A 24,778-nucleotide genomic window follows, 5' to 3' on the forward strand; every position below is an offset into this window, starting at 1 on the left:
GGTGACTCTCAGTCACCATTAGGTTTTACGGAGCACATCTACAATACTCAAAGTTTTTAGGTTCAATTTCTTCGAAGATCGACGTATCAATAAAATGACTGTCGGTCAGGAAACGTGACTTTATTCTCAAATCTAGATAGCTTAGAATTCATGGCAATACAATGTTAAGAAACATCTCGAGTTGCTGGCAGATACCAGAAAAAAAGACTTCGAGTGCAAAGGGTTAAGATAAAAATCGCACGAAAAATAATTTTTGTGCGAGAATGTTTTATTTTATCATAGCATACCGTCTCGTGATTTCATTTATAGCAATTATTCAATCGAAAAATCCTGAATGCATTAAAATCTTCAAATCCTACATACTAGAATATACCACCCCTGTATCTTTCGTATAAACAATCTTTTACAGGAATTTCTTATTCCATCGTTAACACTATGTCTACGTAACAGTCATCTCGACGCATTCCTATTTTCACCTGACGCCAACGGCAGCTATCTTCATCCAATTAGACGTCAAGCATCATTTGGCAAGATTAGCGCGATAAACAGCAATTTTCCAACGTACCGCGACGAGGGGTGGGCGAAATGACCGTGGGCGGTGGCTGGGGCTGCGGGGCGGCCTCCCTCTTGCTCCATAATTTGGCGATGTCGTTTCTAATCTCGCTAATGGCCGAGTCCCGTCTGGATTTCGTCGATGGCTGGCTTCTAATCCCACTGTCTACAGAGCTCTCGCGCCGCTTCCGAAATCTCTCCAGATGGCTCACGTCGGTCGTCTGTCTGGACCATGGCAACTTGGCGATGTCCGCGAGCGTTTCCCTCCGGCAGAATTTATTTCCGCGTCCGCTCTTCCCAGAACCGCCCCCGCCGCTCCACTCCCTCAAGATGTCCGTCAGTTGGGCCAAGCTGGACCTCCGACGGGTCTGGTTCGTCGGCGATGGATCCTGGGGCTCGTTGGGCGGCGAGATCTGCGTCGCGGAATCGCGTCTTCCGCTTCCTGGGGAAGGAAAACAAAATTCGGAAGAGATTCGATTTTTGTGTTTTATTCTGACGAGAGATTTAATTTCTCTCTCCTATTTTAATATCGACCCACGATTCTGTCATGATTTATTGTTTTTAACCCTCGATTGGCCCACGTAACTTTTAGGTTACATGCTAATACAGTCAGTCCCATAAATATTTAGCCCATAAAGCGTTTAAATCCACGTGTGAAAAGCACTTCGCGTATCCCAAAAAGAAAGCTATGTAAATATCAGTTCATAGCTATATTTTCGTCTTCTATATTTAAGGAAATATATGTAAGAATTTTTACCGAGTCGTTGCTTCAAGGTGGACTCTTCCACCTGCTCCCGCACGAGATCGTCCCATCCGTTTCCTCCCTGCCATATCAGCCCCACCTGATGACTCAGGATCGGTAAGTTGCACACGAAGCAGATCGCTGTCATGGTCCTGAAACGGAAACGCTCGGTCTCGGTTTAAACGGGCAAGAGTGCTATGCGAGCCGCCTGGTCCCGTGTCGGACGACGGTGAAAGTGTAACTCGAGGAGAAAAGATCGGGTGCACGTTTCCAACGACAGAGTTACAGGTGAAACCAGGCCATGCCGATATACCAGCGCTTAGAAAGGTGACAGCGAAGTCGTGGCTTCTTCAAACTACCCTCTACCCAGTGTTGGACGTCATTCGAACAACGAATAACGAATAGAATTTTATTCGTCACTCATTTGTTCGTTAGTCGTTCGCCAATCATTTATTCTTTATTCGTTGCGCTATTAAAATTACTGACGAACCACTGACAGAAGTCCTAGTTTTATTTATCGATTCATTCGAATGATTACTCGAATAAGAATTTATCCGAACAGTCCCCGACTCTGTGCATCGATACACTACTGAAATATATTCGCGAATAACGAATAACTTGAGAACGTACAAACAAAAGATGAATAAATCATTTCATTCGTTCTTTGGACTACGAGATCCTAGTTTTATTTATCGATTCATTCGAATGATTACTCGAATATGAATTTATCCGAACAGTCCCCGACTCTGTGCACCGGTACACTACTGAAATATACTCGCGAATAACGAATAACTTGAGAACGTACAAACAAATGATTACGAATAACTAATTTTATTCGTTATTCGAAATAACTTCTGCCCAACACTGCCTCTTCACTACTGAGAACTTTTCCATGCTCTCGCGCGAGTTGCAAATTGCGCTCTCAAAGGGGGGTTAGAGGGGGGATAAAATAAGATCAAGCAAGATCGTGTACGGTTTCAACCAAACTACGCTAACGACTCTACTATAATTTCGCACGCATTTATGTTTCCATACAGGGGCGTTGATGCTAGCCAGAGACGCTCCGTTGGATCGATCTCCAGCAAGAAGTTAACGAGAAAACTTCACGTGATACGAGCCTCGCGCGAATGCCCGTCTTTTCAGAGTATTTGCTTACGCGAATCCCTGTCAAGTCGAAGATTTCTTGTTCGCAAATACGCGACAGGTTTCTTTCTTGCGACCGTAGGAGCGAAATTAATCGTTTACTTTCTAGAGAAATTCCCTTGTCGTCGCGAGACGTCTCTTTGCGGAACATCTTTGAACGTCATCAATTCCCCTTGCTGTGTTCGCTGAAATTATTACTCTACGACCTACGACGTAAATAACAAAGTAAATGAGGAACCAGCGATGCAAGCTTGATTTTAATTATTTGCTCAGTCGAACCGTTCGATCGATGATACGGATCCTCGATAGAAATGTCGATCGTGAATTGCGTGCGATAATAAATTGACGAATGCGTGAGATGCATGAATTTATCTACGTTCATTTCACATTTGTATTAGCTAGACTCGAAAGTAAGATTTAATAAATTTCTATTTTTAAGCAATTATGTAATCGCCCTTGTTATCAACAGCCTTGCAAACAGTTTGCAAATTTTCAATACCAGATCGATAGAAACCAATGAGCTGGTGAGTGATAAACAGGCATTTAAAATTGAAAAAACAACACTATTTTCCAGTCTACCTGATGCTAAGGTTTTCCTCAAATATTTTTCTGAAACCAAAGCACTAATTCACTAATTACGCGCGTTTAGACTCTGGCTTAGAATTAAATTCAAATTTAAAAACTCCCTTTGCAGTCATATTGCTAAATTTAAATTTAGAAAACTCCATTAGGGAGCTACTTGGTGAATATAAATTTAAATTTACTTGTTACGACTGTAGGATGGTTCAAAGCAGTGTTGTTGAAATATAAATTAACATCGTTTACTTTGAGTTTCTCAGATATTTCAAGTCTTTCAAGCTTTCTAATCTACTCGACTAACTCAATATTTAAACAAGTGACTTTTCAACCATTTTTATGTTTCTCAACTATCCCAATCAAATTCAACATAAACCTAAAAAGGATCCTAATCATGATTCAGTTCATTCAACTAAATAAATCAATTAAACCAAGCTTGAAATCCTGGCCGATAAATCGCCTGTTGTTTTCAAAACAAGCAAATCTCGTTGCTGATTAACTAACAATGTAAGCTCGAAGCAGAAACTCGAAGGAGGATTATGTTATCGCGTCGATCATTAATTCATACAGCGATAACGCGTCTCTCCCCCTCTCGTGTTTCCGAAAAGATGGGATTCACGGTACGCCCACCGTGCGTGGGTGTCGGCATGACGTCTCGTGATGGAACGATCGTTAAATGGAGCAACTCCGATCAACGTATGCGCTAAGTATGCACTAAAGACAGCGACGCAGGTGTGGTTACAGAGTCGACCGAAACGTGTTCGAGTTAGCGCCGATCAGCGTCATTCCAAAAAGCGTGGATGCAGTGAAACAGCCCCGAGACGTATCGTGTATTACACGATGTACTTTACTTATGTGTTCGTGCAATTGTGCAGATGTGGCGCGGACTGGATCAAGGTGACTGCACGTACAGAAATAAATCTTCGATGTGGATCCTTCTCCATGCCGAGGCTTTCGCGAAAAAAAAGAAACTAGCGCAGAAGATCAAATAAAGTTTTGTAGTATTCCTTCACTATTTCGAAAAGAAAGCTCTGTGAATTTATTTAACGTGCTCTTTTTAACGTGTGTGTTAATTTATGTAACGCACGTCAGTAATTAAATAATGCAATTATATTGTAATCATTTCGATATTTGTTTATGTTACCGGATTCAGCATCGAATGGGTCTTTAATTAAATTAATTAAGATTTACATAAACTTTCCGTTCTACTTTTTAATTTTCCTTTGTACCGTGTCATTACAATGTCCTGGGAAGTTTCTGTTCGGTTCGCTGTTTAATTAACGGCTTGCAGCGAACAAAGTATAACTTGATGGTTACTCGATAATCTATCATTCTCGAAAATAATTAATGGTCGCTTTTAGTATAAAGAAAAATGTAGTTGCATTCACAAAATGTAACCTTCCAAAGACAGTCCTTCTATCGCTTTCTTTTCTCTTGAATTGTACCATAATTGTTTGCTGTTTTTATCATATAAATACGTTTATTAATCATAACGAGCAAGCAATAAACGTTTTCGATCCTTCAGGTTCAGGTCCGTTGAATATTTCACAAAAGGTAGTAAATAAAAGTATAAATAGAAGAGGGTGAAAAACATTAAAATTGATATAATATTTTTGTGCAGAAATAAATTTTATTGTTTCGATCTAAAATAACAAATGAAAGAGGTCGAAATTATTGTAATATTTTCATTCAAAATTAAATTTATTGTGCGGACGTACAACGGCCCAGACCTAAAATGGCAATAAGTATGGTACAACTCAAAGGTAAACAAAAAAAGTGAAACTCTTTGTAAAAAATACATCCGTTCCACAATTTTCACATATTTCTGCATGCTCATAGTCTATCTTTTTACAGTCCACACCTCAACCTGCACAGTTGCTAGAGAGCAAGAAAGAGGGAAAGATAGCAATAGAGCCGCATGTCTGTCCTCGTATTCAGCGTATAACAAAACTCTCTTTGTATAACTGATTTGACGTTTCGACCTGTCATGTCGAAGTCTGGGGCTCTGCAACGACATCGCATGGCAAGGGCCTGGCCGACCTGCAAAAGATACATACAGACAAAACTCTCTTTTTTTCTGTCGTAGTTTCGGAGTGCTGCCGTTTGGTCAATGGTTGGGAGTTTCCCAATTTCTTCCATATAGTTCGAATGATGACTAAGATCGTACAGAACTGTAAGCACGTAGAATGTTGCTGTGTAAAGTGTTACTTGCTTTCGGAAAGAAAATAATTTGTTCCTTAAAAATAATAAGTGTGCACGTATTCGTAATTGATCTTTTGTTAGAAATTTCTTGAAGCAATTGATGATGTTGAGCTTTTATATACATGATAGAAATATAATGTGTAAAATACATGATTTGTTATTCGATATATAGTATAGAAATATTATGGCTGAAACATCGAAGAATTAATATTAATCTTCAATTGCACGTTGCAGTTTATTTTCCCTCCCAAAAACTGAATTTATTTCTCAGTTGGAATATTAAATAAATTCACGAACGTATACATGATAATGAAACAATACCTTTTCAGAAAATTAATTCGAATTCACCTAAAAGAGGGTTAACACGAATTAGTAAATAATAATAGCAATATACAATTTCCTAGTACATTCAAACATGAAATTCTATTTGGAACAACGCGAACAACATCACTGCTTCGCGGAATCAAAATTTATTGCAAACGATTTCGAAAACAGTCTTCAAACATCACGCGAGTAATTCGATGCGAACGATTTCCATGTTGCATTATCAGGTTACGGTAATATTGGCTATTGTTTGCGGATCATTTCGCGTTTGAATATATTACGGTATGTTCGATTGCGTGTTTAGACGAGTATCGAGCTATTGATAAAGCAAACATTAATTATAATAACGATACATCGTTAATGCTGCGCGCGATTAAACATTAATGATGTAAACACGCGAAATTGTGACAAGGTGCCTAGTGCGCTTATGGATTACGCCCGTGGCGTCTAGCGTAATCTTTGCGAAATTGATTTGACGTGGATCACGATGCAAAGTTATGCGAAACTGGATCGCTGAAAAAGCCGATTCTTTTCCAATTTTCCCCTTAAAGTTTATCGATGATGGTTCTCTCCAAGCTGAGAAATTTATTTATTTATATGTATATCTACTTTTACAAAAATTCTCTCATTTTATTTATCAATCAAACATCTTTTGGCCCTTTGCTTTCTCAATTTTCCTTTGAGACATTATCCATGATGGTCTTCTGAAATCTGAGAAATCTATTTATTCATACGTGTATCTCCCTTTAAAAAATGTTCTCATTTCAATTTATCCATCAGAAATCTTTCACCCCACCCAAGTAGAAATGACTCCGCCTCAGTAACTATAACCCGTACAGAAATCAAAATCGTTGTTACACAAGGAGCTCCAAGACAAAGTTCCGAAGGGTACTTTATTTCCCTGCCATTATTACGTTACTGATTCCGCGGAATATGAAATTATCCCAACGAAAAGCGCTTCAAGGAAAAAACACCGTCAGTCGGTGTATTTTAAATCCCTTCGTATGCAAATTCCAACGACCACGCCGACTAAGGGGAAAAGGATACGGGGTGGGGTAGCGTGCAAAGCCGCCAGATGGGGATAATTTGATAATTGATCCCACGGAACCTGGATGACTCGACTCACGGGAACCAGACAGTTGCGGTGGCTGCTCTGGGAAACTTTACAAACTGGCGGAATACATTTACAAAATTAAACGCCACCCGGAAACTTTGCGTTTAGAAAGTTTAATCCGCGCCAGCGGGTGAGGGGACGAAAATTCGCTTTATGAAAATTTTGATTGTCCTTCTCTGGTTTATTCGAACAGTCGAAACCGAGGGACGCTTTTCGACGACCGAGGGAAACTTTTTTCACCCCTGCTACGGTAGTGCGACTTTAAGGGAAAATATTCTGGGCGAGCTTCCGTCGTGGATGAAAACAATCGGAGGTCGCGTGGAAACTTTCCCGCGTGAATATTTTATGGTTTACGACGGGTTGTATACAGATCGAGAATGCTCAAATCGCTCGTTTACGTTTAACGATTGGAACATGCTGGTTCGGATCAATGGACCTCTCAGAAGTCCAGTAAACGTGAACTAAATAGATGTTATAAACATTGTTTGAATACTATCCAGTCGATATGGTTAAATTTATAAAAATAATAAACAGCAATGTTCGCAATTTGTCGTGTCTGACTCGGTCGTCTTATTCTACTTCCCTGGCACGATCCTACTATTCTACTCGTCTGGCACACTTTATCCCATGCCACTTGTCGGACACGATCGTCTTGTTCCGCTTGGCTCACTCCCCCACGGATACTTCCCTGTCTGACTAGGTATTCCATACTCTACTTGGCACATTCCACACGTCCTATTCTGGTTGCCTGGTACACTTCGTTCCATTCGACTTGTCTGTCACGCTCGTCCTCCATCCTTTCTGATTTCACACGTTCTGTTACACTGGTCTGATACTTTTTCTCTCATTCGAATTGTCTGACAGGATCATCCAATACTACTTTTCCTACACCACTTCATATATTATTCGTGTCTGACTATATCTGACATATCCAACTTGTTATTCCACGTGTTCTGTTCTATAAACCTGGCGCTTTCTCTCCCATATTTAACTTGTCTGACACGATCGTCCAATTCTACCTGTCTTACACCACTTCGTATACTCTCCGTGTCTGACTAAATCTGACATATTCTACTTGTGATTCCACGTGTTCTGTTCTATAAACCTGACGCTTTTTGTTTCATATTTAACTTGTCTGACACGATTCACCAATTCCATTTAGTTCACACCCTTAGAGGCTGTAGCTATGCTTTGTAATCAATCGCAGTTACAGTACGGGCGAACCCGAGGTACCCGAGCATCTTGTAGGCCTGATAGGCCTTGAACAGAGTAATCCAAATATAACACGTAAAAGAGAAAAAATATAGGTTAATATGTCCCGAAAATAATAGTAACAAAGTCTCACCAAGTCACAAATATCATAGAAAAAGGTGAAATAGACATGTTCCGAACACTGTTAAAAAGTAAACCAAGAAGCAAAAAGCCTACTTAAATCACGTTTTCAGACGTACTCCACGTATCTGACTAGGTGTGCCATATTTTAATTTATCTACACTCTATCTATCCTCTTCCACTTCTCTTATTTTACAGGCCTGACACTTTTCATCCCATTCTACTTGCCCTATTTCGCCCGTCACATTCTACTAGCCTCGCTTAGCTAGACATACTACCCGTACATGACTAAGTATGAACCACTCTACTTGCCAGATTCAACGTGTCCCTATTCTCCTCGCCTGGCACACTTCGTCCCATTCGTCTTGTCTGACAAAATTGTCCCATTCTACTCGCTCCATCGAACACACTCCCCGTGTCTGACTACGTACGCTACATTCTACTTATCTGATTCCACGCGTCCCCTTTTACTCGCTTCACACTTCCAAGCGCCATAGGTGTGTTCTACATCACTCCATTTTAAAGTGAACGTATAAACCCTCGTTCTATTCGCATTAATATTTCATAAATTCCGCCCGAAACCCGCGCCTCTCGCCGCTTGACGCGTAACGTATTTTTAACGTCGTCGGTGTACTTTGAAACGCCTCTCACTCATCGTCGCGTACGAATAAAGGACCGTCTTTCGTATTTGTCTAGCCTCGCTATTTTTAACCGCGGCTGGAGGACCTGAGTGATTCATGGGCTCCGCAACTCAAACGCGTCTTATCTACATGTTATTTGATCCGCTCGTCTCTCAGACACGTTCGAATTATTCCACTGAAGAAATCTCCGCGATCGCAGTCGACATTCTTATTTTTCCGTGGCTGTAATTCGAACGGGGAAGTATTACCTGACTCGCTATAAACGAAATCAATCGCAGCCATCATGTTTCAGCTCGTGAAACTTATTCCGTATACGCGAAGGGCGTTGTTTGCTAATAATTATTCTAATTAAAATCGTGCCGGTCGAGGCCGCGAAATTAATAATGAACTATATTTGATGAGCAACCCGCACGAATAATATGTCGGCGGAATATTCGAACGTATAGCGGAACTTTGTAATAGCGCTGATGGTAATTTACACTCGTGGCGAATGTTTATATAGGCGATTGTGCTTCACTGGATGAATGTGAATTTTTCATGACGGTGAAATACTGTTTTATGTGGAGTTTATTATATTGGGCACGTTGTGTTATTCAGCCCGCGTACGTAAATCTTTTATCGTTGCAATTTGGAACGAAATTGGGCTGCCTGGGGAAAACTGTTATATAGAAAAGCGCTTCAATTTATAAATCAACCCTTTCAGACCTGAATTATTTTTTTATTCTCGTACTAATGTAATTTAACTTTTAGGGTTAACTTGGACTAGAGTTAATAAGGAAAAAATAAAAAAAAAATTCTAAAAGTGTAGTTTTCGAAGAAAACTGTTCTTTCTTCATGTGCTGAAAAAAGGACATTCGCCCTAAACAATGATGTCGGTTATTTTTTAATGTTGTGTCCTCAATTGTGGACGCCAGGGTTAATAAAATGAGACATTTTAGTGAAGTATTAAGAGTTTATGCTTTCCTTTGTTTCTAATAGAAACTTTCTATACGGTCGACCAACACTTGCGAATCGAGTTTCGAGGTAATATCGAGAGTCTATCGTATGTATCGAAGATAACGTAAACTGTAAACAAGTCAGGCTGGGACAGAAATTGCCACGCGTCGCAATAATGCAGCGGGACATGATGCATCGCATTGCGGTTCGCATTAACGGTCACCGAAACGTCAACTTGTCATCGATAGAATATTATTCGACGTTTCGTGGCCCGATACTCATTCTCGCAATGATGCTCCGCGTCACGATCAGGACACTGCACAAACGCTTCACTTCGAACGCAGCAGTCGACGGATACAATGCAACTACGAATTCCTACAATGACTTTCGATTGGTATTCTTCGAAGTCCGTTCCGTTTTCTCTATTCGGTATATTTTTTTTTTAAATATTGGACTTTCACTTTAGAGAAAAACTTTCTATATGTGTTTTATTATGGTTCCTTGAGATGTACATATGTCGAAAAAAAGTTTCAATCCGATGTGTTTGTTATTAATAGAGTTACGAATTTTTTAAGATTAGGCAATTTTGTACATATTTTTCCGTCAAAAAGTATTAAAAAATAGATTCTTTCGAAGGTTCGATATTTTTTTTTAAATTCTTCGCTTAAAGCCACAGTTTCAGGTTTTAATTATGGAAATCCGTTTACCCAGACAAGAGTTATAGTTTTTTTTAATTTTATTCGAGAATTCTGACCGATCCCGCACAGTGGATACAGGATATGCATCTATATTCGATAACAGATAGAACAAAACTGGTTAGTCGAAAGTTATACAATATGAAAACGTCCATACAATTCCAAACACAATTTTTTTTACACAATTTTTTAAAAAAATGTTAAAAACTATTGAATTTTGTATTTAAAAATTTATCAATGTTTAGCACGGTTTCAGAGATATTAGTAAAAATATAAATTACCAGAATTATTTCGAAAGGGTGTGTTATTTCCACCCTTAAAACCAATTCTGGGCCAAAATGAGGAAGAGCATTCTGATTGAGTTCCCATGAACTTTATTTCCGCAGAAATTGAAGTTTTTCGGAATGCATCAATCGCCAAACTTCCCGTGTAAGCGGAAACAAGAACTCGAACAATATTTCATCGAAGTGGAATGGAAGTTTTAATCCGTTGAAACGCAACTTTTAATAACTGTCAATTCCCTGCGCTGTCGAGCATTATCATATCGCGTCGGGAATTGATTGTTTAAAATTAAGTCTCATCCCTGTTGCTCGGTTGTGTGTCGCCACACGCTCGTCACGAACTTTAAAAACTATTATCATCCACCAAGACAACAGTATAATGCAACAAGCATTATTCCTGCTAATAGGAAAACAGAGCAGGTTATTTTGAGACGATAGAACACTTGTTCTCTCGCGGTATTAATTCGTACTTGAGTACGAACAATTATAATAATTAGACTGCGGATCTTTCTGCAAAATAAAATCTTCGTAAACATGCCTACAAAAATTGAACCTAAGTAGGAATTTATTTTATTCTGGAAATATTATAACATGAACATTACTTTCAATCTTTTTTATATTCTTGCATATTGTTTGCATTTTGTAGTTTTTCGCACATTCAAATTTCCAATAAATGCATAAGGATCTGCAGTCTAGTAATAATATTAACAGAAATTAAATGAAAAAGTATACAACACGTAAATATGATCCATTGGGAGAATGTCTACATATTAAGAATCAAAGTATTGGTAACTTCACCGAATGGTTATTATCAAAACAAATTGTAAATTGACAAGAGAATATAATACAAAAACAGTGACGACACGATTTTCCTCATCATTTATGAGTCCTATTCATTTACTTTCTTTTTATCTACTTCACCGAGCAACCCTTGCTCCCACCTTGTATTTTAATTTAAATTATATTCCGTTGGTTTTTCGTCCTCATTACGGGTGGATGGAGTCGTTAAATAAATAAACGAAAGAAAAGTTCGTCGCGTATTTCCAGACGAAGGGACAACGATAAAGCAAATGCCAGCAGTTTGTCACAGTCCGTGTTCCCCGCTGGTTCTGCGAGAACTTTTTCGCTGTTTCGGCGTTCTGTCCACTGTCGCCGTGGCAACCGCTATCGTTTTCTCGCGGATTTACAGTTTTCACGAAATTATGATCGCCAGCCAACCGCCAACCCTGTAGTTTGCATAATTGAAATCATTACGCGGACGCGACACGTCGGCAAATCGCGCGTTCATTTCACGAACGGACATCTAATTATTTATACGATAAATTCCCCCCCCCCCCGCCTCCGTGGATTTAACGTCATTTTCAGAGATTGGGTGGGTAATTTTCCGAAACTGAAATGTTCTTGCTGAAATTGCTTCGTTTCGTGCGATACGAAAATTTTGAATCTTTTGAGAATTTATTTCTTAGTGAATTTAAAATTAAAACAAATTATTGGACGTAGATAATAATTCGGTGGCTTTATATTCGTGCATTTATAACGCTAGTTTGTAAATGAAAGTTAATAGATTTATTCGTCATTTGTTTGTGTCAGAGTATCAACCTTCTGAATCTTCGATAACCTAAATCTCAACCTGGTGGACAGTAAAATGTGTCGATATATAAAAAGAAATCGTTAAATTTAGCCTATTGTCATTCTTCTAACACAAGTTTAATTGTACTTGAAAATTATTAGGTGTCGTAATTAATTATGCTCCCTTACATTAAATCACTTATGACTCCAGCTTAAATAAAATTATTGTTAGGTTCTGTTATTCCAAGCATTCGAGTTAATTTCGTTTTGACTCTTCTCAGGAGTTCTACAAAAATTTGTTTAAATATTAGAAACATATAATACTCCACCACCGTCAACTTTTGCAACCGCCCAAGTAGAAACAGCGAGCAATGGTCAGACGCGTTAGTCAGGCCATAATGAATCCATTTTCTCAGAGAACCAAGCTCGTTAAAAAAAGCAGTTTACCCCTCATTTTCTCCCATATTTTCCCAAAGAAAACCCGTGTAATCCTCGAACGAAGTCCGTTAAAACTCGCGAGGCACAGACGTCCGTCCAATGAATACATTTTTCTGCTTCCTCCTAATTCGGTCATAATTATAAAATAAAACATCGGATCCGCAACCGATGTCCTCGCTCCTAATGTTTGGAATGTTAAATTTCACCGTGATCGCACGCCGCGACTACGATCTCTTCGGCGAAATCTCACGCTGACCTCGTTCCAGCGTGACACAACGTTTTCGCTGGAACTCGTCCCGCATTCCTGGCGACTTCAATTTCGCGAAAAATAATACCGTCGCAGGAATCGTCGCGCGTGCAAGAGCAAGACAGTTTCCAAGCGCGAATTCCCGTTGACTAGGAACGCCTTAATCAGATCCAGCCTCGAAAGTAATCTAGGAAAAAAACTCGTCCGACGTCATTCGAGAAACTCGTTTGAGGACGGTCGGAAAACGCGAAACGGAGTCGTAATACAGTTCGCGGCGTTTGAGGACGTAGCGGTTACCCTGGAGCCCTCGACGATCAATTACTGGAAAGTTAGCTGTCCCTGGGAAAAGTGGATTTAATTTATTCCTTCGGGATAAATATTATAATTCATTGAACGGGGTAAAAGAGCAGTTGTTGTAGGGAAAATTTAAGAATTCCTTTTTTTGTCGACATTGAAATATGTATTTCAATCTAAAAAAAAAAGAGGGGTTTTATTGGATAGGTATCGAATTTGTTGTACAGATTTTCTTGTTATGATATATGTAATTGTGATCAGCAAGTCACCAGGAACGTACCAAACGAATTATTTTGTTGAATGTTAAGAGTATGTTTCTGATGAGACGTACTCAAGTTATTTTCAATGAATTTCCTGTATCTCAATAAACCTGCCTGTCTATATAAATAAAAATGCAAATGTTCGTTCGTTGAAAATGTAAAATCTCCAAAAGTTCTTTATCGATTGCATGATTTTTCCATAGATCTTTAATATTTTCATTGCTCCGATTCGAATATAGTTCGTTTGACATTGTGTCGCGGTTAGGCTAACGCGTCTGACTATTACTAGCTGTTTCTACTTAGGCGGTTGCTAAAGTTGACAGTGGTGGAGTATTATCTATTCCCTGTGGTGTCTAATATCTTTTTATTAGTTAGAACTCAAGGAAGGAGTCATAATAAATCGAAACTGATCGATTTATTATGATTGAAAATAATTTATAAGTGGTATGGGTGCATGTCTGAAAAATGTCACATTGACGCTTGATAATGAAGATGTTAGAATAAAATAAATCGCAAAAATGATTTCGTATGTCCCTTTCCCGTATCGATTTTCAATCGCTTGATTCTTACGCTCGTCGTGAAATCTGTAGATTTTTTCATTCCGATTTAATTATTTCGACGTATTAGAAACGCGTGTTTTCTATTTTCTTTTCCATTTAATCGGACCGAGGAACAGCAACGCGTGGCCAAGTATGATTAGTATTTTAATACATATCTCAACAAAAGAATTCTTAAAAACTACAGAACTTGAACAGGCATGAACTTTTAAGACGAGCCAATATTAATAAGTCCGGTATTAATATTGAACTTGTTGTGGCGTGTATATAATAATATTCTTGTGAAATAGCACATTTTATCGCTATAAAGTGTCCCTCGCGTCACAGCCGAGATAGAAATTAATTGGGTGTGTAGCTTTTCGGAAAGGGGACAGGATCGTCGGAGCTGACGGGCCGCTTAAATCACGCCGGTATCCCGGCTTCACTGTCGTTATGATTAATGCGAGCACTGTTATTTGATATAAATTTAGCTCGACTCGGCGTTCTGTCGACTAAGCACAATCTACGTTGGCTTTGCCCGATCAAAGGGACTGTCAGGACCAGTCCTGCTGGGTCAACTAGAAATCGTCTGTAATATGGGAGTTCGCCAAAACTTTTGACTAACATCTACTCGTTTTCATCACGCGATTTACGTAATTCCGCTGACAGAATCCGAATTTCGAATTTTTCGAAACAGAATTTCGAATATTTCTACAAACATTGCGACTTGACACTGAACTGAGGTCTATCGTAAATTAAACAATATGTTTTTGTACCAATAAAGTTGTTACAGAATTTATAGTTGACCTCCTGTCTTAAATAACAAAAACATACTTTGTTAACTATAAATGTCAAACTCTCTACAACCTTTCTAAACTTCGTTATCTATAGCAATAAAAAGAAACTTTATTTAAACTCGACCGTATCTATAAAAGTGCCAATATATTTGACCTGTAAAATAATTGCTCGAAAAAATGTTAAGAATTCATACTTAACGAGAAACTACATCGCCGCTAGATGAGGCAAAGTCAACTAATGCGACTATCAATGAAGCTTGTGAATACGTAGTGGCTCAGGGCGCACTGCTAATGTACAGCTCGGCATTATGTGCACATGCCCGCGGTGCATTGTTTACCAATAACGCGAACTCCATTATTATGTACGCTTCGCCGTTGATCAGCCGATCGGACATCAATCAAGATAATAGAGATAATGTGTGCGATGTTGCGTCGCTCACGCTTCGCAGTGTGGCGCAGCTGGCTCGCAAAGATAGACTCCTGAAAGCGTCCTAACGCGACTATTACCAACTGTCTGAGGCCTAGGTGCGCGTCACGGACTAGAGGGCATTATTCCGCGGGGAATAATTAATTAGCTGTGCTTGAAGTTGGGACGATCGAAGGAGAGGCTCTTAACGCCGCCAGACGTGACGGTTTCAAAGGGTGGCTGCGGTCGCGTTCGTTTTGGCGGGAATTGTAGGTTAGGTCTTAACTAGAGGTTTGAAACAGTCGAGTTTAATTATTAACGGTACTTATTATTTAAACAATGACGGGGAATATGATTTTGCTGTGATAGTAATGTTTGACGAATTATTTTCTCGATAGATTTAACGCGCCTTCGAATCGAGCGTCGCGTAGTTGTTGTTCGCCCTTTCCCTTTCATTAAAATTTATGAAAATATTGGTTTCTTGTTGAAGTCCCACTGTCTTAAATAGTCAGAAGAAAGAATCACAGGAGATAAGTGTACGAAAGTTTCTGTATATGTCGTTAGAAGTCAACAATTTAAAAGAAAATTGAGATGCTCATTTAAAGACACTTTCACGAATGTGTTTTAATCTTTCCTCGTACGAGAAACAGGGGATGATACATGTGACACGGAGGTCTTCTAAGAAAAGCGTGAAACGTAATCACCGACGCGAGATCCTTGTATCTTTCCCAAAGAATATTTCGGTATTCACCAGGGAAACATCACGTTGGGGGCGACTCAGCCTAAAACCATTGAGGGGATGCTAGGTCAGCCACGTGCATCGCGTTAAGGGTGAGCCTCCGGGAAAGACAGGGTGAAACGCTCAATTTTAAACGGGAGAAACTCAAGGCCGCGTCTTATGCGAGATGAATACAGTGGGGCAGCCATTATTCATACCAGTGAGAAGACAACTTAAATTCTACAAATTTAAACAAATACTTTTTAATGTGCATTCAATATTTGGACCTATTAACATGTTCACTGTCAGACTAATGTTCTTGAAAGTCACCGCTAGGATAAAATATTATTTAAACTATCGGAGACTGCATAATCAAACATTCATCACGATATTTATTTTGATAGTTTCATCAGAATTCATGAATTTCATTTAAATTCTTTTCGCTTTGCTTGACTTAGATGCTTGACTTTCAGAATTAAATTTTTTTAATTCTTCAGTAAAACGCACCCCATGTATAGGTAACGTGGCGATCAACGTGTTAGAAAATATCAACATTCCCGAGATAAAATCCCAAGTATTTCGATGGTGAAAACGACGTGTGCACATTTTGTTAATTCCGCGAGTTAACGAGATTTTTTTGTCCTCTCAGAAGGCCGGAAGAGTTCTCCACAAGTGGGGACGGTTTTCTACCCTCCATCGTTTCTTTAATCGAATCAAAGGATAAATATTGACGCGGCTTTGAGGGGGTCATTTTCTTTGATCACTGTCGCAATAATTCAGGGGGCTCAATTGCCTGTTAATGTCCCTACGGAGCTTATTGTCCTGCAGCAAAAACGTAAACAAGGACCAAGGATCGTTCCAGCATCCGCGATCATCTTTGCCCGTCGTTTATTGCGGGAGTCCGCGAACCGAAGGGTCGCTAACGCGAATAAGGCTCGTCCTTCCGGAAAAGCCCGCTCCCTTTGATTAACTTGCCACGACTTCGAGCACGGGACGCAAGTTTCTCGACGACACTCGAGGAATTTTCGGGTACCCTCCGGATTCGTGGCTCGCTTTCCTTCCCAGAGAGGAAACGTATCGAGCTGAAATTCGTTCGGACGGATATCAAAGGGGAGGCGCCGCTTTTTAGAAATATTTTTCTCACCGCAAGGAAAATACCGCCAAGGATTCTCGTTGCGAAACGAAACGCTCCAAAGGTGGGTGTTTTATTTGTATCCTGACTGAAAGAAATGCCAGTTTGAGAAATAGTTTCTGCGCCGTTTGAGAAAATGAAATGTTATTTCACGTGCGCTGAAAATACAAACTTGGACCCACGCTCGGGGTTTAATCTGGGGACGAGTCGCTTCGCGAATAGATTTTATTTTCGTCGGCGGTGTTCGTCGTACTAAAGCGCGGAATTAAACGCGTCTGTGGGAAGGAAATTTTTATATAGTTAGGTGAAGGAGCGACGTTACAAGAAATAAATGTAAATTATAGTTGCAAATGTTTGGTTTTCAAATTGATGTTTCAAGAAGAGATTTTTATTTGAATTAAAGTTTGAAATTAAAATGATATCATGAAGATGTACGTACTTATAACATACACGAATGCATTACATGCTTGCTTTTCAAATAAATGTTTCAAAAAGAGATTTCTATTTGAATTAAATTTTGATATTATAATGATATAATGAAAATGTAGATGATTCAAAATGAACTCGATTGTATCCTATGTTGTACACGGAATATATAATTAAAGAACCAAGAAAAATTGTCGTTCAATAAATATAAAAATATCAAATTTAGAAATTACTTCCAATGCTAATTACTTCATTTATAAATTGACCCGAAGTTTCGTTCAATTTCAGTACATGGGCCTTTCTAAAACCAATACAAATATAAATTTTATGTTATAGACAGAATGCACAATACAATTAAAAAACCAAGAACCAAGAAAAATTGTCCTTCAATAAGTATAAAAATATCAAATTTAGAAATTGTTTCTAACTAAATCAACCTGAAGTTTCGTTCAATTTCGGGACATGGCCCTTCCTAAAACTCGTACAATTATAGAATCGCGCAACAGGGAAACTCCGTTTCCGGATTTCCTAGAGCTTCCGAAAGTTCTAATTCCGCTATCGGCGTGTAATCGGACTTTCATAAAGCGGAATTTAATTCCGACTGCATCTGCACCGCTGAAATGTACACAGAGCGTGCCCGTGCCACCGTCTATATTTGTGCGTTTTATTCGTGCAACACATGGCGCGCATTCGCCGACAGAAAATTCCGGAAAAATTGAGCGGTCCCTTTTGTGTCGTCCGGGAGAGAAGCGTGACCAAGCTTTCTCGTCGCGAATTACAACGTATGAATTTGTTTTATCGAGAACTCCAACGTAACCAAAAACAATTTTCTATTGGAGCATCGTGCGAACCAATTGTGGAAACGTTGCAAACACGTGAAAAAATAAACGATATAACAATGGCACCGTGAAACAGTCGAAGCGTTTTCTTCGTTTCCGTGAAAAAGGTGTCAAACAAGGAATCGGGCTGAATTCTATCAGCTCTTGGAAATATAAAACGAGTGCTCGTAGTCTCTTAATAAAATAAAGGTGCTTGCTAGTATGATTCGGTATTAAACGCGTTTTGTTTGATTATTAATGAAATGTTGGTTCTAGGTGAATGTAGAGAGATACAAAGTAATGGAAAATTGATATAATTATTGTGTAGTATCTTTATCTACTCTGTACTATTTTTGATAGGTGAAAACATCTACATTCTATAGTGTAAATTTCGTGACTCTTGCATTATTTGCTCTATTTTTCTGCGTTTGAACAAGGGAGTCTTCGATCTCGTGACACACCTTGTTTCTCAGGTATTCCTTTAATGTCAAAACTAAATATCTAATATATACAAATTATACATAAAGTATGATCTACTTTGCATCTGAAGTTTGATTGTCCGCTTTTCTAGATACGAGATATATCGGCTCAATTACTTAGATTTTATCGAAAGAATCCGAATCGGATGTTCAGGATCGACCGAAATACGTATCGTGCTCAAATCACAGTAAAATGATTGGAGTCCGGTACGTTAACGCAGCTTGCGCAATACAGTGATTGCACTTCGGGGAAACGTACTCGTTGCGCTTTCCGTTATTCATTGTGTACCGACTGAAATATCAGTTTAATTAACTCCGTCGTTGCTCGTTGCGCAGAAACAGCTGATGGATCGAGAAACTATATAGCCACAATTACAATTTCATACTGTCCCGCGTCGTAACGGTTTCTGTACAATCACTCGTTAAACAATCGATAACCGATAACGTCCAATTGCCGAGATAACGACTAAATTACATTCGACTAAATTAAAAATTAGATATCAAAACCTACTAATGTATTATAAACGCGTAGCTGACATTTTGTTACTCGTTTGTCTTTTTCGAAATAGATGCTGAGAGAGTGGTCGTTATGTTTTTCGTTATTAGACCGTGGATGTTTGCGCAAATTCATATTTTTGTGCACATGGTATCCCATTTAACGTGACCACAAATTATTACATGGAAAATTACTAGTAGCTAGTTTTCACGTACAGTGAATACCATAAACATTCGTAACCTCTATGTCTATTGAAAAAAAGTTTGACTAAATTAAATAATAGTTTCGATATTACCGAATGAATTTTTCATTATAAATATGTACCTATTTTCAAATTCTTATCTAGAAAATTACTGGTAATAAATTTTCACGTAAGTGGCCACCCTTAGCGCGGAAAATAGGTACAGATGACTCGAAAAAATTAATTTTGTTTATTTCATAAATTGTTAGTAAAACTATTTAAAAATATGTTTAATATTTCAAATAAAAATTTCAATTCGTTCTGATGTTACAAGAGGTTAAGTGAGTGTCTCTCGTTAAAAAATAGTCGAACGGAAGTTAGTAATCCGAAGCAACTTTTTGGTCAACCGGATAATAGTACTCAAAATTGACTATCGTCAAGAAATGTGTCACAATTGGTACACTCACCTCTTGTCTTACGAAAACAAGGGTTTCCTCACGAGACGGAAGAATAACCGAACGATCCGAGTCGATTGATCGCCGATCGAAGGGTTTACCATGTTTCACGGAACCGTGTGGGCGTTCACGACGACGCAACATATGCATAATCCAATCAACGCGAACGTTACGCAGTCCCTCCGTGCTCAATCTCGATGTCCCATTTTCCATTTTCACCTGCATCATCGCGTGCGTTTCGCCAATCGGTTTATGACCTTCCGAACCGCGCGCTTTTCCCATTGTTCCCCGGGAGAGTTTCCCCATTCACCGTGTACAAAAGGATGATTTGTCATATATGAATGCCACTTAGGGGAAACAAAGACGTCCCCGGAGGCCGTATTTGCAATTTGTCGAGTTTTCCGCGCCGCGCACCGTGTAACTCGTCGTCAAATTATTGACTTCCGTTCCATGATTCTTCGTCGCTGTGCGTTTGGATCTAGGAAGGCTGACATCATTGCTTCCTTCATTTTTAATAGCCACTGGTTTTCAAGCTTGCGATGGGCCTTTTAATGAGAGTAATACGTGATTGCGAAAGTAGCGTCGACTTATCGGATGTGATTGTTTCTTCAAGGATTTATAGATTATGTGAGTGGGTAAACGTGTATTGTATTTCGATTATGCTTGGCAATCTTTCGTAACGATTGACTGTGATACCGTTGATGATGAATGTATTGGTTGTAGAAATTAATTCTGTGCCTTTCCAAGATAGTCTTATTATTTGTTCACGAAGAAAAATTGTACAACTACTAATTTTTTGTTAAAATTTGTTGGTTTCTGATTTGTCTATTGGTCATCAGCGGAGCAAAGTCATATGCTCGGCCATTGCTTGAACAAATATTGTTAATAATTAATGTAACTATTGTCAGAAATTAATTTTTAGTTATTCCAGCTAGCAGATATAACGATATAGAAAAATTTCTCACGATTACTATGTTTGAGTTTAGTTAGTTAGATTTTCAATTTCTCCAACTCTTGCGTGTGCACGAGGTCTGTAAATTTTTAAACTACAATTAAGGGAAGGGCTGCAATAAGAAGGTAGCTCGATTTTTTCAAATTTTCCTCCTTACTGCATCACAAAAAGAATGTTCTAAATTCGTGACTATGTTCTAACTTCAAAACCATAACAAAAAGGAGCTACCTTCTTATTGCAGCACAATATTGTAGCTCTCAATTATAAAATATTACAACGTATACAATTATAAATATTGTATTATAAATATTGAATGTAAATGAACAGAATCGATTTCTACACTTAATGAGGGGTCAGTTTTTGGTTTCTAAATCATTAATCCTTTGTTGTAATTCTTCGAATTTTAATTTTAATAAATTGCTGAATTTATAATATTAAATTTATCCTCGAGAAGATACCACGAGCTGATCCGAAAAACTCCAAATAAACTCGAAATTAATTCCTCCCTTTGTCGATGTTTATTAGAATGACGAACGAACGTAAATTAACCGTTTTACAGGGAATCGGGAAACAAATGACGACGTTACGAAGTTATCGACCGACAGGGATTTAGCACAGCTAAATACGCTTTATATCCTTCATCAATCCTGTCAATTATCATGGTTAATTCGATGTAACTACAATCGGACCACGATTATTCGGCTTAATTGTGATCGAGGGGGACTGTCCGTATCGAGGCAACGTTCCAGCTCATTGAAATCGTAATTACGAAATTGTTATCTGGTGGCATTTATCTTTGAAAACATCTACGAGTTTTATTCTTTCGGCTAATTCAGCGCTCCAGTACCGCTTTAATACTTTGAACCAGTTGTTTTTTACCGCTTTAAGCTCGCGACTAGGATTTATAGTCGCAGAACTATCCCGCAAGGAAAATACTGAACTACTTCTTAATCTTGAATCATTGTAGTAAGAAGAACTCAATGATAAAACGCTTAAAGAACGAACACTTTAGGTGACTATTATATTTTGAACATTTTTACCGTGGACCATTTCAGGTCTCAAAGGCTCCAAATATGGATAACATTTTAACCTTAATTATTGATACAAAGTAAATCCAGTGGAACTGCTCGTTTACATCTTGGAAGAAGTAATATTTTTCTTCTTTCGAAGTAATATTGTTTGAGTACAACGAGTGGTAAATGGGAAATATAAGAGAAAGTATCTTGAAATAGCATTTTAAAAATAAATAGTTCCATCGTTATACTTATAAGCACCATTTAAAATAAAACAGACCATTCCGTATCTTCCATTTGAAATAATATTTCACTCAGGTCTGTTTGATACCTCGAGACGACGCTCAGGGATTTATATCAATAGATATCGGTATTATGCGAGTGTGTCGTCGAGATGGTCCCATAACTGTATACTAGCATACAGTTTCCAGCTTCACGCGCTCGGTTTCCTCTATTTTCCACGCGAGCATCGTCGTCGATGGTTGCTATGGGGATACCCTCTTGGCTCCTGTTCACCGAGGAGTAACAGCTCGCGTGATTTCCTCTTTTCCTCTACCGTGCCACCGACGCGTTCTCCTTTTCGCTTCCCTAAGGCTCGGCCCCATGCTTTCGGGACTACCAGCTCGCTAGAGGAAACGTTGTTACCCGAGGACGCATTGGTACAGGGCGTGAAGGAAGAAATGCCCTCTTCCAGGTAGCCTGTCACGTGTTTGGATCGCCTGGGCGATGATTAATGACGATTAGGGTTATTGCTTAGCGTGGGAATGCTAGTTAATGGTGTGTTTTTCCGGTAAGCATTGAGGGAAAAGTAGGAAGGAGTGTGAGAATTATGGAAGAGGGTTGTGGAGAGGTTTTGAAGGTGGTAGACTGTTCGGTGTTATTTAGCTGAAACTTGGGAATTTTATTGGTAAAAGTGTTCACCGCAGATTTAAGACCACTTTTTAAAAAAAGATAGTATGAGAATGGTGAGAGTTATAAGGAAATCAGAAACTTAGGTTTAGAAGTCACCAAACACACTAGAAAGTATCAAAGGCCGTGATACTTTCTAGTGTCACCAACAATCTTGCAAATTCTTTCACTAAGATTTCTAACTACAGATTCAATCTACTTTTATATATTAATTATCCGTCGATCGTTGTAGGAGACCAAAAGTTCATCAGATCGTATCGTTCATTAATAAATATGAACTAAGTACTCGGATGGACGTAATTGTTTAATATTAATGTTTGATGAAACATGGTCTACCGTAAAATTCATTGTGGTCGTAATCCTCCTAGTACAGTTGCCTATTTTGATATCCGAGCTTTGTTATTATCGTCCGGTGTTATATTAATCCAAACGTGTAGCCCCGAAAAATAAACAGGATAAAGTTTCGCGTGCGTAATTGTTTCAAAATTTGTCGGCGTCGCTTCCCAAACGAGGTTGATGGCGTTACGCTTACCTAATAGGGTGCGATGGTGCTCGATATAAAATAAGGAGAAGATTCTCGGGTTTCTAATTGGCGCGTGGAACTCAATGCGCTGGAAAACGTCAGGACCTGCGACAAGACGGTCAATTAATTTGCCACACTTTGTAAGTAAACGTTTCGCTTACGACACACTCAATTTCCCATGAATATAAAGAAAACAGTATTAGATAACGAAGGATGTTAAAAAGTAGTCAATTTTGAAAGTAGTTCAGACACTTGAATTATTCCTAAGGCAACTACAAATGCGTAATTATTTGTCAGCGTTATGAATAATTTGGATACCTGAGCTATCCCAAAATTGAGGTACTTTTTGACACCCTTGTACATCTCCTAATTTTAACTTTTTCAGGGAAATTAGCAGATATATGTACATTTAGTTTTTGACTTATTCTGTAGTAAATAATGGAAGTTCCGAAATTGTGGAAAATATGTGCAATTAAATTTCTCAGTGATATAACACTATACTATAGTCAGACAGTTTATTAGATGGCATGGGACAATATCAATTTTAAGGACAGCTCAAGCATCTTCCCTTGATTTCAACTTGCTCAGAGAAATTAGCGTATATGAGCACATTTAATTTTTTATTTATTCCATAGTAAATAGTGGAAGCACTTAATATATGTGCAATTAAATTTTTCAGTGATATAGCACTGTACTATAGCCAGACAGTTGATTAAATAGCATAGGCCGATATGAATTTTAAGGGCAGCTCAAGCATCTTCCCTTGATTTCAATTTGCTCAGAGAAATTAGGGTATTTGAGCACATTTAATTTTTGACTTATTTTTTAGTAAATAGTGGAAGCACTGAAATTGTAGCAAACATATGGAATTAAGTTTCTCAGTGATAAAACACAGTAATATAGTAAGGCAGGTGATTAGATGGCATGGGTCGATATCAATTTTGAGGACACCTCAAGCATCTTCTCTTGATTTCAACTTGCTCAGAGAAATTAACACATATATGTACATTTAATATTTGACTTAGTTTGTAGTAAATAGTGGAAGCACTGAAATTGTAGCAAACATATGGAATTAAGTTTCTCAGAGATATAGCACAGTAATATAGTCAAACAGTTAATTAGATGATAAGAGTCGATATCAATTTGAATTTATATTTATTTTAAACAAAATAATTCTTCCTTGAAGACAATCCTTGTAGTTAATATCAAAGGTAAATATTTAGCAATTCTTCGTAGACTCTAAAATAGAGATTCATCCTTTAAGATTGTAACGCCCTGTGAGTCACTTTATCGCGAGAAAAACGTCCCCAGGTTTCGCTTCCGAGGGCACGACTTCGCTGTAAATCTAAATTACCTCCGACTAACCAGCTAGCTTTTCTTTTAAGAATGTCTTTTGTCCTCGCGTTGAAGCGATCTCGGAGCGTTTATTACGCCTTCGTCGAGAAATTAATGAATGGACGTTGGGTTCAACAAGAAAATAGAATTTAACGAAAATTAAATAACAACCGCGATAGTCGCCGAACGATGAAGACGATAAAATTGTTTGCAAGCGTAACGAACTGTTTATCGTCGGGTCGTTCTTAATGGAAAG

At 38.5% G+C, this 24,778-nt stretch overlaps 1 protein-coding gene and 1 long non-coding RNA gene across 5 annotated transcripts in view; one reads left to right on the forward strand and one right to left on the reverse strand.

Annotated features, from left to right (window-relative positions):
* LOC128895262 (uncharacterized) overlaps window positions 1–559 on the forward strand; it is a 35,837-nt gene extending 35,278 nt beyond the window's left edge. Inside the window, exon 4 of the long non-coding RNA XR_008461736.1 lies at window positions 410–559. This is a non-coding gene — a long non-coding RNA (uncharacterized LOC128895262). The remainder of the gene's footprint in view (window positions 1–409) is intronic.
* Window positions 1–24,778, reverse strand: part of LOC128895244 (uncharacterized) — a 165,293-nt gene that overhangs the window by 39,832 nt on the left and 100,683 nt on the right. For 2 of the 4 annotated variants that reach the window (XM_054157674.1, XM_054157675.1), the window contains exons 2-3: window positions 1,310–1,446; window positions 566–994 (exon numbers count right to left, since the gene is read on the reverse strand). In XM_054157674.1, the coding sequence (XP_054013649.1) occupies window positions 566–994; window positions 1,310–1,442 (562 nt within the window). In that variant the 5' untranslated portion in view covers window positions 1,443–1,446. Of the gene's footprint in view, window positions 1–565; window positions 995–1,309; window positions 3,942–24,778 lie in introns of those variants that run through there. The other 2 variants (XM_054157676.1, XM_054157673.1) reach the window with 1 other exon arrangement.

The sequence above is a fragment of the Hylaeus anthracinus genome, unplaced genomic scaffold (assembly GCF_026225885.1).
Source record: "Hylaeus anthracinus isolate JK02 unplaced genomic scaffold, UHH_iyHylAnth1.0_haploid 5, whole genome shotgun sequence".
Classification (NCBI taxonomy): Eukaryota; Metazoa; Arthropoda; class Insecta; order Hymenoptera; family Colletidae; genus Hylaeus; species Hylaeus anthracinus.